Raw genomic sequence first — 15,516 nt, 5'->3', positions numbered from 1 at the left:
TGTGCGAGTGTTTCTATAAAGACACGAATGAACGATGCTGAGGCTCACTGGAGCGAAGCACCTACCATGTCATTCAACCAGGACGAGAGCGGAGCTTCCCGACCACCAGCATTTTATCAACAGCAGCATCAATGGCTGGTACCCGGGACAACATGCGGCCTTTTCTTAGGCTGGCATCGCTGATTCCAGACTCAGACGGAGCTGTCCACCTGGAGTTTGGACTCTGTTTCTCCCTCCCTCTCTTCGCTATGGCCACAGGGGAGCCCCGACCCTAGTGACCCTCAGATGCCAAAAAAGGGGGGACTGTGAGGGGTATTGTTAGCAGGACAGCAAATCCTGGGTGCTAGGAGCACCTTCGGGTTCCAGGTAACTGCCTTTGGGAAGGGATCCTGTTCTGAGATTGAGGCGTAGGACGACACAGGAAGTGACATGGTACAGAATCCATAAACGTGCTGTTCTTATCCCCAAGTCATCAGAGTTTAAGACGTTCGGTCTGAGGCTTACTCTTTAAAAAACAAGATGTAGGTTCGTTCGTTCACAGAAATAGGATGGCTGGAAAGAAAGGAGTCCAAGATGTCGTGAAGTCTGAGGCAAAGATGATGTGGATCCCTCCTCCCACTCCAGGGCCTGCAGGTATTGGAACAAACACCAAGGAAACGCTTCTGCTGACGGGCTCGGAGCCGCCCTCATCTCCCCCTTCTGGACCAGGTGGTTTCCTCACCTCCCACGAGACACGGAGCATTTCGCCCCCAGCCGTTGTCATGGAACGTCCATGAGAAAGCAGGGATTTCAGGATCCAACAGAGGCAAATACCGCCACCAAGGAAAACAAGCACAGGGTTTGGGGAATGCAGCACCGGTGCAGCCAGGACGTCCTTACAGTGATGATGACACTTGGTTAAACTCGCCCCGTGTTGGATAAGGTCAAGGCGACCCGAGTGCCGGTCCTGCGATGGGCTGGAGGCTGGTGACCAGATCGACACTCATCCTTGGGTCCCTGATGCTGGGTCCCTGATGCTGAACCCAATGAGCCAGGCTCCAGTATTTTCCAGGCTATGGGCGATAATGGGCTTTGTTCCAACTGGTTTTCAACCCAAATTCAACCAGGAGGTGGGTGGAGCCTATGGGGGGAGCAGGGGTCGGCCTGCTTATTTAGAGCACTCCCCGCTCTTTCAGTTACATGACTGATTAGTTCAACTCACGCACAGCACTGTCTCCAGCGTTTAGAGAAGGAAACCTGCAGAGCCTGGGGGCCCAGCTGCACGTCTGTCGGCGCCCCAGATTGGCTTCAGGGTCTGTACCACATTATAATCACTGCCAGTACCCCTCTCAGCCAACACGTCTGATTTTTGCTTTTGCTCTTTGAACAGACAGTGATGGGTTACAGGTCATCAGAAGACAGGGGAGAGGGGCCTACCCTTCCCTGTGACGACTTACAAATAAGCCCCTACTGTCCCTAGAAGTCCTAAAGCAGCTAATCAAACTCTCTCCCTGATGCCCCTTAAAACCAGTTACCCTGCCCCAATTAGTACCGCATCTCCATGAGGACTGATCAGGAAACACATCTGGGCTGTTACCTGGAAGCACAGAGAGGTTCTGGATGAATCGTCTTATGACAAATAGATCTGTGGTTCCAATGAACCCGGCTTGATTTCGACTGGATGGCCCCTCTGCCCAGAGCCCTGTCCCTGCGTGTCTGCCCAGGGCTGAGCATCTCACGGCACCAGGCACGCCCTTAGTCCTCACTGCTTCCCTCCAGCATCCTGACCAGGTGCCCATAGGTGTTTCTCTCCACCTGCCACGAATGGTACATTCTCACATACTCCCTTCCGTTGGCCACGATTTGTTTTTCTAACGCCGGATCGCCCCCCAGTCTCTTTGCCAGCCGAACAAACTCCTGCAAAGAAGGGGGTGGAGGAGAAAGAGAGGTAAGTAGCTGGTGAAGGGGGGTTGCAAACGCACCCCAAATCCCGCGTCTGCCTTTGCTCCTGGTCCGTCCTTTGCCCGCCTACCGTATTCTGGAGAAAAGGGCCTTTCGGAAGGATGCGAGTTAAGGCAAACATTGGGACTGAGTAAGAAATTACACACACGCACACGTGCGAGGGTGAACATCGTGGAAAAATACTGTAGTCATCGATTATGCTTCCCCATCTTTCTTCCCTAGATGGCTCAAAGCTGCTGTTTCTCACAGTAACTGAGTCCTTAACAGTGACTCCACAGTTAGATCCACGGTTTCTTTCCTCCTTTGTATCAGCTGAGATATGAAGTCAGGTCTTACTCCAGAATCTGAGCTCCGCTATTCTAGACAACACTACCCCTGCTACGTTTGTTTTCCATTGTGTTGATCCTTTCATCTTTCCCGGACACGGAGTGTGTCTTCAAATCATGGACATCACCTGGTGGAGCGGAAAGGGCCAGGCTTCCACTGGTTCAGATCTGGGTTCAAATCCTTCTTTGACACATAACTTAGCTGTGTGGCTTTGGGCAAGCTAGTTAACCTCTCTGAACCCTACAGTGGTCATCTCCAAAGGGGCAGTGGGCACTGGATGGGTAAGCCCCACCCTGCCCCAGACTCCCCAGACTCCACTCCCAGACTCCTTCACTCACTCCATGGGTGAAGGAGGGGAGAGGGGATTTAACCGGCCTCGATTTTCTACACTTTCCTTCTGTTGCTTCAGAGGGAGGAAGTGTGCTTTGCTCTATGTTTATTGACGCTTGCAGATGCTGATGCAATGAAAAAGTGGCCGCTTTTTAATATCAAAGCCCTTCATAATTGGAAAGAACTAGAATTCTTTTGATTGCTAAAGAGTATTCAGAGGGGGGAGGGGAGCACGCATTATTTATTATATTTGCACATAAGTCAAAGCAGGGCTCACCAGCCAGGAGGCCTGCATTTAAATTCACACCCTACCCTTCACGGGAGTCATGCTGGGTGCGTTTCGTAACCTCTCTGAGGCGAGGTTTCTTCATCTTTAAATTAGGAATAATTACAGTACCTGCTTTATAGCGTGTTGACAGGATTCAATGAGTTAATACAAAGAACTCAGGGCAGTGCCTAGCCCAGACTTAGCTATATCGTTATTATTGTGATTCCCCAACCCGTGTAAATTCCAATAAGTCAACAGTGCCTAAGATTAACACACAGTGCTTTGTGCCATTTACAAGGAACGTCCACGTATTCTCAAAATTATCGTTAATTAAACGTTGGATGATTTTTATAGCTAGCAATATAAAAAGCAATATTTACGATAGAGTGGAATTATGTTTTTATGTAGTATATATACACTTTATGGTAAATTGGTGTTCTTTTTATAATAAAAATGTAACATTTATTCCCATCTCATAGGAGAACAACATTCTTATTAAAATTATTCGAGAGGCTTATAGCTTTGGTACATTATTTTACGATGCTGGTCATATCTTTGATTTATCTGATGCAGACACTTTGGCTAAAACCCAACCCCCTGCTTATGATTTCTATAGCACATATGACCGTTTTATAATGGAATCCTGAATAAGAGTTTCTAGGAATAGGATGTGATAAAGCGCACTTTTTTTTTTTTCCTCTCTGCATGGAAGACTGAACCAAAAACACTGACTTAAACAAAGCAAGAGAGAGTTGGGTAAGGAGTGGGAAACATCTTGGCCGTTGGCATAAAACCCTGGCTGGGTGGCTGAAAGAAAAGAAAGAGAAGGAAAGAAAAATCTCACTCTTGAACTGTAATAGTCACTCCCGAGGCCCTGGGATTATTTTCTTCTGGGCTAAAACAGCTCCTCCGCGACAGCTAAGGCGGTACCCTGAACACACGCGTGCGTACAGTGAGAAAAGCCCGTTGACACAGACTGTCATTTACTGTGTGCAAGATGGTGGCCGCAGTCCCCCATCCTTGCATGAACGTCTCTTTGAAATAGGGCTCACCCACTCCTCCAATAAAGGGGGAAGGGAGTCTGTTTCCCCATCTCCTGAATCTGGGCTGGCCCTGGAATTTGCTTTGACCAACAGAATAGGTCAGAAGTAATGTAGTTTGACTTCCAAGCAAAGCTCCGAAAGGTCTAACAGCTCCCACTCTCGCCCTCTTGGAGTCTGAGGCCACCCGATAAAGGAGCCTGAGGCAGCCTGCTGGAGGATGAATGACCACTTGGACTGAGATGCCCATCAACCACCCGTACCAGCAACCAGACACTCATCCAATGGACCAAAGGACCATGTCATAAGAGCTGTAGCAACACTTCCAGGAAACAAGTACAAATGCCAATTCATCATCATCCCAACCAAAGCCCAAAAGGTTTTATACAACTGTCAGCTGCAGAACGCGCCAGAACACCCATCATATCTGATCACCCAGTCTTGACTGGGGGAGGGAAGAATTCATCATTTATGTGATTTAATGATCTATTCTTGAAAATTATTCATGATAATAAGTTATGAGGCCTTAAAGGGTACACACACTAAAACAAAAGAAAATAGAAACCAAGTATTGGGATTCCACATCTTAAGAGAGTTTAAGAACAGATGTAGGCACTGCCCTAGATCAGAGTTGGAAACTCAAGTGCCTAACGGCTCCCGGGGGGGAAGGCCCGCAGTGCCGAACCCCGGCTGCCTCAGCGAGTAGGGGCCTCCACTTGTTCCCACGTTTGCTGTGTTTTTCAAGAGAAGTCGAAATTCGGCATATTTATATAAAAGCACTCCATGCTAAATACCAACAACTAATTCAAAATTTTAAGTAAACAGCAAACTAAACAAAACATGTGTGCAGACCAGACCCACCCCAGGACCACAGGTATGCAAACACTGGCTTAAGTTACAGATTTCTAAAGTTAAAAAAAAAAAAAAAAAAAATCGGCCTTCCCTGGTGGCGCAGTGGTTGAGCTTCCGCCTGCCGATGCAGGGGACGCGGGTTCGTGTCCCGGTCCGGGAAGATCCCACATGCCGCGGAGCGGCTGGGCCCGTGAGCCGTGGCCGCTGAGCCTGTGCGTCTGGAGCCTGTGCTCCGCAACGGGAGAGGCCACAACAGTGAGAGGCCCGCGTACCGCAAAAAAAAAAAAAAAATCATGTAAAACACCACGGTTTGTTTTCATAATTATTCAATTAGCAGTTGACTGTTTTCAGAGTTTTCTTCCTTACTGAGTAGTCCCTGCTGGTGAAGAAAACTCACTGAGAAATACATCAGGCAGAGAGAGAGAGAGACAAATACTGTGTGTTATCACTTATAGGTGGAATCTAAAAATTACAACAAAGGAATGAATATAACAAAACAGAAAGAGACTTATGGCTACAGAGACCAAAGAAGCGGTTACCAGTGGGGAGAGGGGAGGAGGGAGGGGCAAGATAGGGGTATACGTACAAACAGGCACAAACTATTATGTATAAAATAAATAAGTTACAAGGATATACTATACAGCACAGGAAATACAGCCAATAGTTTACAGTAATTTTAAATAGAGTATAATGTATAAAAATATGGAATCACTATGCTGTACACCTGAGACTAATATAATATCATAAATCAACTATATTTCAATTAAAAATTTGTTTCTCACTAAATCCTTTTGACCTGCCTTGTCGCCCCGAGGTACCAGCCAGATGCAGGGCGTGAGAAGCAGTGTCAGTTTTACAGGATGGATATTCAGACCCCTGGTGGGATCCTTCTCATAACCGCATGATGGATATTTAGACCCCCGGTGGGATCCTTCTCATAACCGCGTCAGCTGAAAGCCACGGGGCAGGGGGGAGCCCCCAACGAGAAACAAACGCCTCATGCAGAGAGAACACGCGAGATGGCAGACTGAACATGGGATGGTTTGAAAGAGCATTGCATTCCGACCACCTTCTGTAAGGGATACATATACGTATTCTTCCAGGAGAAGCGAAAGTCAGTTGCATAAAAACTCTGGGTTCAATTAGACAACCCCAAAGCTGCTTCTCCAGATGCTTTGAATACGACAGGTCACCTGATGGGGGATGTTGACAAGGAGGTTTCTGAAGACTGACAGATGTGCTGTCGTTTCGATCGTGGATCGTGGTTTTCCTCGGAACCCTGGAGTTAATTAAGGTTCAGTCTGTGCCTCTGGTCCTCAAACTTCGCTTTAAGATTCTGATTGGGTAGGTCAGGGGCGAGGTCCAGGAATGGTGTCTTAGTCTGTCTGCTATAACAAAATACCACAGACAGGGGGTGGCTTATAAACCACAGACAGTTCTGGATGTTGGAAGTCCAAGATCAAGGCGCTGGAAGATTCGGCGTCTGGTGAGGACCTGCTTCCTGGTTCAGAGATGGTTGTCTTTTCACTATAATCCCACGTGGCAGAAGGAACGAGGGATCTTTGTGGTGTGCCTTTTATTAGAGCTCTAATGCCATTCGTGAGGGCTCCACCTTCATGGCCTAATGGACTCTCGGAGGCCCCGCTTCCCAATACCATCACAGGAGAGGCTCAAATTTCAACACGTGAATTTGGGGGTGAGTGCGTGGAGGCACAAACATTCAGTCCGTAACACATGCGTATTTTCTAACAGTTTCCCCCCAGGTGATTCTGGAGAGTCAGACTATGAAAAACACTAGTCTAAGACGGATAACTGTGCCTACCCTATTTTACACAAGTTATTTGGCCACAGAATAGATCCATCTTGGACTTCCCTGGTGGCGCAGTGGTTAAGAATCCGCCTGCCAATGCAGGGGACACGGGTTCGATCCCTGGTCCGGGAAGATCCCCCATGCCGCGGAGCAACTAAGCCCGTGCGCCACAACTACTGAGCCTGCGCTCTAGAGTCCACGAGCCACAGCTACTGAGCCCATGAGCCACAACTACTGAGTCCGCCTGCCACAACTACTGAAGCCCACGTGCCTAGAGCCCGTGCTCCACAACAAGAGAATCCACTGCAACGGTGCCCGGGCACCGTGACGAAGAGCAGCCCCTGCTCACCGCAACTAGAGAAAGCCTGCACACAGCAACGAAGACCCAACGCAGCCAAAAATAAATAAATAAATAACTTTATATATTAAAAAAAAAGAATAGATTCATCTCATTGACAACTGTAAGTTGCGAGAATCACACTTCAATATCCATCTGGAAGTGACATGCACGCATCTGTCTTGTTTTTCTTACACAAAACAGCATTCGCTGGTCTAGTGTTGAGCTTTATCCAAATGCCATCGTTCACGATGTATATGTACACATGGCCACATCATAATTCCGTTAGCTGTTCTCTCGATGACTCCTGCCGTTGGGTAAAGTGGGGACCACTTGTAAGAACGTGCAAATAGCCTTGAAATTATTCAGCATAAACCTTTAGTCTATTTTTTTTTTTTTGACCACACCGCACAGCTTGTGGGATTTTAGTTCCCTGACCAGGGAATCGAACCCAGGCCCTCGACAGTGACAGCATGGAGTCCTAACCACTGGACCGTCAGGGAATTCCCAGTCTTTTTTTTTTTAACTGAATTATAGTTGATTTACAATGTTGTGTTAGTTTCAGGTGTACAGCAAAGTGATTCATATATATATATTCTTTTCCATTGCGGCTTATTTCAAGATATTGAATATAGTTTCCTGTGTTATACAGCAAGACCTTGTTATTTATCTATTTTGTACATAGTGGTGTGTATCTGTTAATCCCAAACTCCTAATTTATGCCCCCCCCTTCCCCTCTGGCAACCATAAGCTTGTTTTCTATGTCTGTGAGTCTGTTTCTGTTTTGTAAGTAAGTTTCTTTGTGTCGTATTTTATTTTATTTTATTATTATTTTTTTTTTCGTTACGCGGGCCTCTCACTGTTGTGGCCTCTCCCGTTGCGGAGCACAGGCTCCGGACACGCAGGCTCAGCGGCCACGGCTCACGGGCCCAGCCGCTCCGCGGCATGTGGGATCCTCCCGGACCGGGGCACGAACCCGTGTCCCCTGCATCGGCAGGCGGACTCCCAACCACTGCGCCACCAGGGAAGCCCTGTGTCGTATTTTAGATTCCACATATAAGTGACATCATATGACATTTGTCTTTCTCTGTCTGACTTACTTCACTCAGTATGATCACCTCTAGGTCCATCCATGTTGCTGCAAATGGCATTATTTCATTCTTTTTTATGGCTGGGTAATATTCCTGTGTGTGTGTGTGTGTGTGTGTGTGTGTGTGTGTGTGTGTGTGTACCACATCTTCTTTATCCATTCATCTGTCGATGGACATTTAGGCCATTTCCATGTCCTGGCTACTCTAAATAGTGCTGCTATGAACACTGGGTGCATGTATCTTTTCAAATTATCGTTTTCTCTGGATATATGCCCAGGGGTGGGACTGCTGGATCATATGGCAACTCTATTTTCAGTTTTTCAAGGAACCTCCGTAACTGTTCTCCATGGTCAGCCTATCTTTTAAACTTGCAGCAGCGATAACTGAGTTTGGGGAGGGCTGCTTGTTCACATGACAACGTAATGGTTAGAGAGAGTGGCTGACTTTAAAACGAATATCAACAACAGCTGTGAGAATCTTGGGCCGATGTGGGAGCAGAAGCCAACCTGGGTGGGTGCAGAAGCAACTTCCCGGTAGATCATCCCCATGCACACTGCCCGCCCGATGCAGAGCCAGAGAAGGTGGCAGGGGCTCGGGCCCCTGACCATGACCCGTGGCCGTCGAATGGCGGCAGCTGGGAGTCTGATCTGGCTCTTTCCCACCCGTCCCTTCCGAGACTGGCGGCTGCAGAGTTCTGTTCACTCACACTGCAAGCTCAGGCCCTTTAACAGGACAATTTCTGAGCTAGCGTCCAACAAGCCCGCTCACAGCCAGGACCCAAACCCAGCGATACCCAGGAGTGATGAGGCAGAGCCCTGGAGGCTCTGGCCTGTGATCTAGACCACTGTTCTCAGGTGGCCCGTGAGAGTAGCGGTAGCGAACGACTGTGGACCACTTGGTGAGAAAGCGAACCGCCTTTCAATTCTCTTCTGTGCCTGGCTGAGTCAAGCAGAAAGCCTCGGTGAGGTGCCAACCTGTTCTCTACCTTCTCAACGGTGACACCTGGTCTCTGGCCAAGAGCCTTCCACAGGGGCCAGAACTGGTCAGAATTTATAACAACAGTCAACAGTTAGCAAGAGCTTATACCCAGGTAACAATCAGTCATGTTTCAGAATCCAGGATTTGGGGTTTTTAATAAAATGGTCAACGTGCCCTTTTAGTAACATATGCCCTCCAGGGGTCTAACGCAGCGCCCCATAAACGACACACCGGAACTTCCAAATCTTAAGAATCATCCCACCAAGCAGGATAAACAAAGACACGAATAACTTCACATCAGCTCAGATATGAGTTTGCTGCCAACTGAGTTTTGGCACCCAACTTACTAAAAATAAAACTGCTTTTCAAGTGCTTTTTGGATTTTGGAATTGCAGAAAAGGGACGAGGACTCTGTGCTATGACTATGACTCTTTTCACAGAGACAGAAACGGGGGCACAGTGAGGTCCAGGAACCTGCCCGAGGTAGCACAGCAGTAAGTGGCAGAAATGGGAATTAGACAGTGCAGCCCCAGAGCTGAGGGCCTTTTCCACCAGGCCTGGCTGCTTTACGGGAGGATGGAACAAACCTACAAAGCTACCGGCACAGATCCATGAGATTTGGGAACTACTGATGAAACTAAAAGCAAGGATAGTGAATATTCTCTGTGTCTCCCACTCTCTTGCTTCCCAGATTCCGACCAGAGCGTCATTTCAATACACGGGCTGGCAGAAAATTGCTCACGCCCCACTGGCTGGTTCAGAGGCAGGGAAGAGGAGAATGTCTGGAAGGAAAGGGAAGAAAGTGAGGAAAGGCTTGGAAGAGAAGAGATGGACCCAGGAGAGGGCTCTGGTGAGCACACACTGCCAGCGGCAGAAGGTCAGAGGGAGACAGCAAAATCCAGAAGAAATGTGCAAGGAAATCTGCAGTTAAGTCACCCTGGTCGTACTCGGGGGAAATGGCATGAGCATGTCACCAACTGGCAGTGTCACCCAAGGAATGCTGACTTCAGGGAGGCCGTGGAAAGGACCGTCCAGGGAGGGAGTCCGGGCAGAGTTCAGGGGCCGAGGCTGTCCTCTGCTACTTTGCAAAGCAAACAGGAAAAGAAAGCAGTTCAACTACACCTGGGTGGCATGCGGTGTAGATTCACATCAAACTAAAATAACCAAAGGTGTTTGGTTACTACCCAAGAAAGATTATCCCTTTAATGCCCTGGGGTTTGTGCCAGGACCACCACGAGGGGCCACGTGAATAAGCCAGCATGACCACCAACCCGGGGGGCATTCATTCATTCGGGTGGGGAGGTCATGTACGATAAAAGCAAGGGCGCGCGTGTGAACTGCGCAGAGGGTTACGAAGGAAAAGCACAGGGCGGGGGTGGGGTGGGGTGGGGTGGGGATGGAGAAGATAGGGGAGGGTGACGGGGCAAAAGCCTCTCAAGAAAGAGACAGTGAAGCCGAGGGGGAAGGATGCTCCCGGCGGCCCGGCTGCGGGAAGAACCAGGGGTGGGCAGGGAGCAGGGGAAGAGAGGCGTGAAGCCCTGGAAGCCGAGTCGGGAGATGCCTTTTCTCTACGGCCACAGGAAGTCACAGAGGGGTTTTGCACCGGGGATGGATGGGACGGCGTCTGCATTTTATAAAGGTCCCTTTGGCTGCTAGGAGGAGAGAGCGTGGGATGGAGCGGAGGAAGCTATTCTAACCATCCAGACAAGGCCCAGTAGTGCCTTGGAATGGGGGGAGGGTGTAAGGGTCTGGATACAGCAGTATTCTGGGGACAGAGCCCCTGAGAGGCGGGGACAGATGGAAGCAGCACGTAGATACAGAGCCCAGGACAGTGGTGCAGGGCTGCTCGTATGCGCACACGCCGCACTGGTCGGGAGGCCGCGGGGAGGGGGCCTGAGCCGGCTGCCGGGGTCCCGCGCCTTCTCCTACAGCATCACCCTGGCAGCTGCAGCCCCCGAGGATCCTGCACAGGCCACTCACCTGAATTCTGCCACTGCCAAGAAGTCACCATCATCTCCCTACTCTGGATTTCAGGATCAACTGCAAATGCTGATTCCTGGAGCGGGCTGGGCACCGCATTTGCTGTCCCGACACCTCGTCACCAGGCCCCCGGGAAGAGGGTCCAACTCACAGGGTGACGGGCAGGGCATCGGCCGGCAGCGCTGGGGCTGAGGGTCCCTTTGGTGTGGTCAGGCTGGGTCAGGCAGGCCGCTCTCCTGATCGCAAGCCCCCAACTACAATTAGTTGGTTTTCTAAATATCAAATTCGATTTCCTGCCGCATAGATCGCAAAACACAGTTATTCCTCTTAAAGCATGTTGAAGGGGTATTTTTTACACGTGAACACATGTTTTGCATCATGGCAATTATGGATGGTCAGAGCCTTGAAACTGAATATATTTAATAAAGTAGCTAAAAATTCTCAGTTTCAAAAAAAAAAAAATGGCCCCCAACCACAGGGTGCTTGTTCACACGCAGAGCGGGTGCGCACAGCCGGCGGGTCTGAGAGTCGCACACGTAGCCTGTGAGACACGGGCGGCCAGCAGAGGTCAGGCCAGAAGGTCAGGTCCGAGATGCAGCCTCCTGCCCTGTAAAGGCGGGTGGAGAGTCCACAAGCAGAAGAAAAACGGTCCTCCCGTCCTCCTATTTAAAGAGAATGTCAGACTTTGCCTGCCGGCCGGGAGTACAAAAACCTGGACCAGAGCCGGGAAGGGCCCTGTGCTCCATCCCTCATTGGCTCCCGGCCTGGCCTGGCCTTTCCTGAGCAGCGAGCCTCACCTGGTGGCTCCATCCTCGTCCTTCTCACCTGGCCAAGCCCGACTCTGTGCAGCACCGCTCAGCGCTGTGCTCACCCGAGGCATCCCTCCCCCTCCACCACCTCCAGCCCTCTGGGTCATTCTGACCCCAGGGACCAGCCACAGGCAGAGAAGCGAAGCAGGACTGGGCCTTAGAAAGAGGTCCGTTCTCCCCAAGAAGTCGGACAAAATGGTGAGCAGAATCCTTTTAGAGGATGGTCCCGTGGAAAAGTGTCCCCTCTCTGCCCAGGCAACAGAGGAGGGGAGGGAAGGGAGAAAGAGAGAGATGGTGAGGGAGACAGAGGGAGAGACACAGACACCGAGAGAGACACAGATAGAGGGCGAGAGAAAGAAATAGAGGGAAAGACAGAAACAGACGGAGATAAAGAAAGAAGGAAAGACGGAGATGGGAGAAAGAGAGACACAGAGAGGAGGAGAGACAGGCACAGAAAACTGGGCGAGAGCCAGAGACACAGGCAGAGCCAGAGACAGAGAAAGAAGGAGAGATGCAAAGACAGAGAGAGGGAGAGTCAGAGAGTGAGAGACAGAGACAAAGGTAGAGACAGAGACATACAGAGAGAGAGACAGAGAAAGAAGGAGAGAGAGAGACAGAGGGAGAGACAGCCACACGAGGAATCGTGCAAACGCTCTCAGGGGTGGCCGAGCACCCATCAGGCTGAGACCTCCCTCGAGTCCCAGCCCTGTTATCTCCCGCTGAGCTTCGAAGGTAAATGCCTCACCCTCTCTGGGATCATCACGGTAACACCTGTGTGGGGTTCCCGTGAGGATTAGTAAGAGAAATGGGCAAGGTCCCTGTAGTGGTGCCCAGCACACAGAGGAGGCCTGGCTGGGACCACCTGCCCCATCGCTCCCTCTCCGGGGAGCAGTGCCGCCCAGCACCCACTCTGAGCTCTGGAAATGTGGCTAGTGTGCCCGGGAACTGCATTTTTAACTATTCACTTGAATGGACTTAAACTGAAATTTTGACACTGGTGCTTGATTCAGGTATTACAAAGCTTTACAAGTATACTTGCAACAACCTGGACATGTGAATCTACTTTTTCAGCTGCAAGTGGTATAGAGTCTCAATAAAAACCAAGTATTTCGATACAAATTTAATCTCCAGACTGAGATGAGCTGGTGGGTAAAATACATGCAGGATTTCAGAGGCTCGAAAAAAAAAAGAATGTAAAGATCTCATTAAAAATTGTTTATATTGCACTGAAACCAACGGTCAGTTCTATGGGCAGGTGGGATGGGGAAAAACACTGTTTATATCGACTACATGTTGAGATGATGCAAGTTTGGATAGATGAAGCTAAATAAAATATATTATTGATATGAATTTCATCTGTTTCTTTTTATTTTCTTTCAACGTGGCTATTAGAAAACTGTGCCTCCCCTACGTGGCTGGACGCACCCTTGATCCCTAACAAATACCAACTCTGCATCTGATCCCAGCTCTTCAAGCAGACGGTCATTACCTAGGTCATTTGGTTCAGGTTCATGGCCGTCATCCCAGCATAATTATCAATAACACCCCTTTCACTCTCAAAGGTGCCTGGTTTTTCACAATGAACAATATGGTCACCCTGTGGACAAATCCACGCAAAAAAAAATGTTGGACTGACTTCCATTTTAGTTCACGCAGAGTTTGCCCAGAGTTTCCTTTGGGCTTCAATGGAAATCCAACAAACACTGGACGCGCCCGCATCTGTGCTTTTACATTTCAGAGGGACTGGTTGGGGGCTTACACATCACAGTTGTATTTAACATCTAAGAACTCTAAATGTTTGGTTAAAAAGTTAAAAATTGTTTTAAGTAAAAAATAAAAAGAAGAAAGAGAGAAATGATACTTTGCATGACGCTGGCCAGATTTCACAAGGAGAATGTCTCGCTGCACTGAGCTTAATTCCACCGCCTAAACCTAAGAGCTCAGCAGACTGTACAGCTCCCGAGCGGCAGCAAACAACCTCACCCAGCGGCGCACCGTGAATATGATTAACTCTGCGTCCACGCAGCTTTCCTCTGAGCCCAAGGACGGCACTCCACCCCGCGTGCTTTCTGCTATTCCCCAAAGACAGGCATCATCATCTGCATCTTACGTCTTACGGATCAAGGAACGAGCACAGGAAGAAGAAACGTGTCCAGGATCACCTTGATTTCGAGGGGGAAAACTCGAGACCCAAGCACAGCTCTGCCCAAACAGAAGTTCGGAGGCTGATGTGTCTCCAACACGCCTTGCTTCTTCCAAACGTTAAACTGTTGATGGACCATCAAAAGTCAAAGATTTGAAGTGAAACGGTCTTAATAAAAGTGTAAATCCATGACGGCAAAGAATAGACACCGGAACATAACACGCATGCGCTAAATGTGAGCCGTCGTCATCATCATTATTCCGGAAGTTATGACCTTTTTTAGAGCTGCCTAAAAGACAAACAGAACCTCCCAGCGGAATTAGTTGGGGCCACACTTCAAAAGTCTGTCCTTGAGAGAGGAAATGGATTCAGTTTCTATTCAGTGTCAAATGGATTTTAATTTCGAAGCTATAAAATGTAGCCATAAAATAGCTCAGCTCTTTTCTTCTTAAAAAGAAAAAGAATGGGACTGTCGCAGTAACCAAAAAAAAAAAAAAAAAAAAATCAATGTTTAGTAGGTTTGGAAAGCTTCACTTAAATTAAGGTTTTCCGGGGCTGAGGTGTATAAAAATAGAGATTATTTTCTTCCTACCACAGCTGAATACTTTTAATCATCGTTTTGTTGAAAATCCAAAGTATGATTTTTCTGCATTCGATATGTCTGTCTGTCTGTATCTATGTATCTTTGGATCTATGTATCTATCTGTCTATGCATCTATCTACATTAACTTTATGAGGCTGACACCCTGGCGTGGAAGTCCCTTCTCAATAAGTGAAATGGAGCTTTGAATGCTTATTTGAATGCACACTTGGAATAAACCTTGCAAACACTGGCAACAAACCAGTGGCTGATTCCATCTGCGCTCCTGAGCTGGATGACAGTAACCAAGGCCACTGACTTATGGAAAACGCATGTCTGCTCTGAAGCAACAGCTCCCACTCCGTGCTAGGTCAAGTCTGCTCGTGACTGTAAAACAAAGTCACGTGTGACATCCGCGTCGAGCACGCTTTTCAAAACGTGTTAAAAAAATGCAGCCTCCCCCCAGATGCTCCCCCCTAGAGCGTTCTGTTCTTTTTTAACATCCTTTGTAAAAGTACCATTAAAGCGCTGGAAACAAAATAAGCCCACGCCTTAACTGTATGAGTGCTGCGGAACTGTGTCTGGTAACTCACAGGAAGCCGGTAACCGGCAGAAATAACTTGGACGTGTCAGAGATAGGACAGTTATTTGCAAATATTGAAAGGAATGCCTTACAAGGAATGTGAAATGAAGTCAGGATAGCCAAACTGCTCTCGTTCTAGCACTGGACCCGATACAGCCATTTATAAGTGATGGCTGTTCAGACACTCACTGATAAAATTATAGTGCTCTGAAATTGAGCTATAAAATAAACAGACATTGGGTTTGGGGAGATGAAAATAAAATCTCTTTGCCCACGGGGAGACAATACTCTGTGACCTCCAGCTTGGCTGGCGTTCACGTTGAGAGATGCAGGACGTGGTAAAAAGCCATGCCTTTGTCTGGAGGATCGGCAAGGAACCGCTGCACACTCTTCATGTGCGGGTATTGTTTTAGCTTTTAGGGGTCGCTATTCAAAGGAAAGGCATTC

The 15,516-nt window shown here is 48.6% G+C and overlaps 1 protein-coding gene across 1 annotated transcript in view; it reads right to left on the bottom strand.

Moving 5' to 3' along the window:
• Nucleotides 1-1,734: 1,734 nt before the first annotated feature.
• Nucleotides 1,735-15,516, bottom strand: part of GLT1D1 (glycosyltransferase 1 domain containing 1) — a 106,984-nt gene continuing 93,202 nt past the window's right edge. The window contains exon 13 of the mRNA XM_007455456.1: nt 1,735-1,896. Within this exon, the coding sequence (XP_007455518.1) occupies nt 1,735-1,896 (162 nt within the window). The remainder of the gene's footprint in view (nt 1,897-15,516) is intronic.

Source organism: Lipotes vexillifer, unplaced genomic scaffold (genome assembly GCF_000442215.2).
Source record: "Lipotes vexillifer unplaced genomic scaffold, Lipotes_vexillifer_v1.1 scaffold671, whole genome shotgun sequence".
Lineage (NCBI taxonomy): Eukaryota > Metazoa > Chordata > Mammalia > Artiodactyla > Lipotidae > Lipotes > Lipotes vexillifer.
The sequence above is the reverse complement of the archived record's forward strand: the minus strand, read 5'-3'. Positions and strand labels throughout refer to the sequence as shown.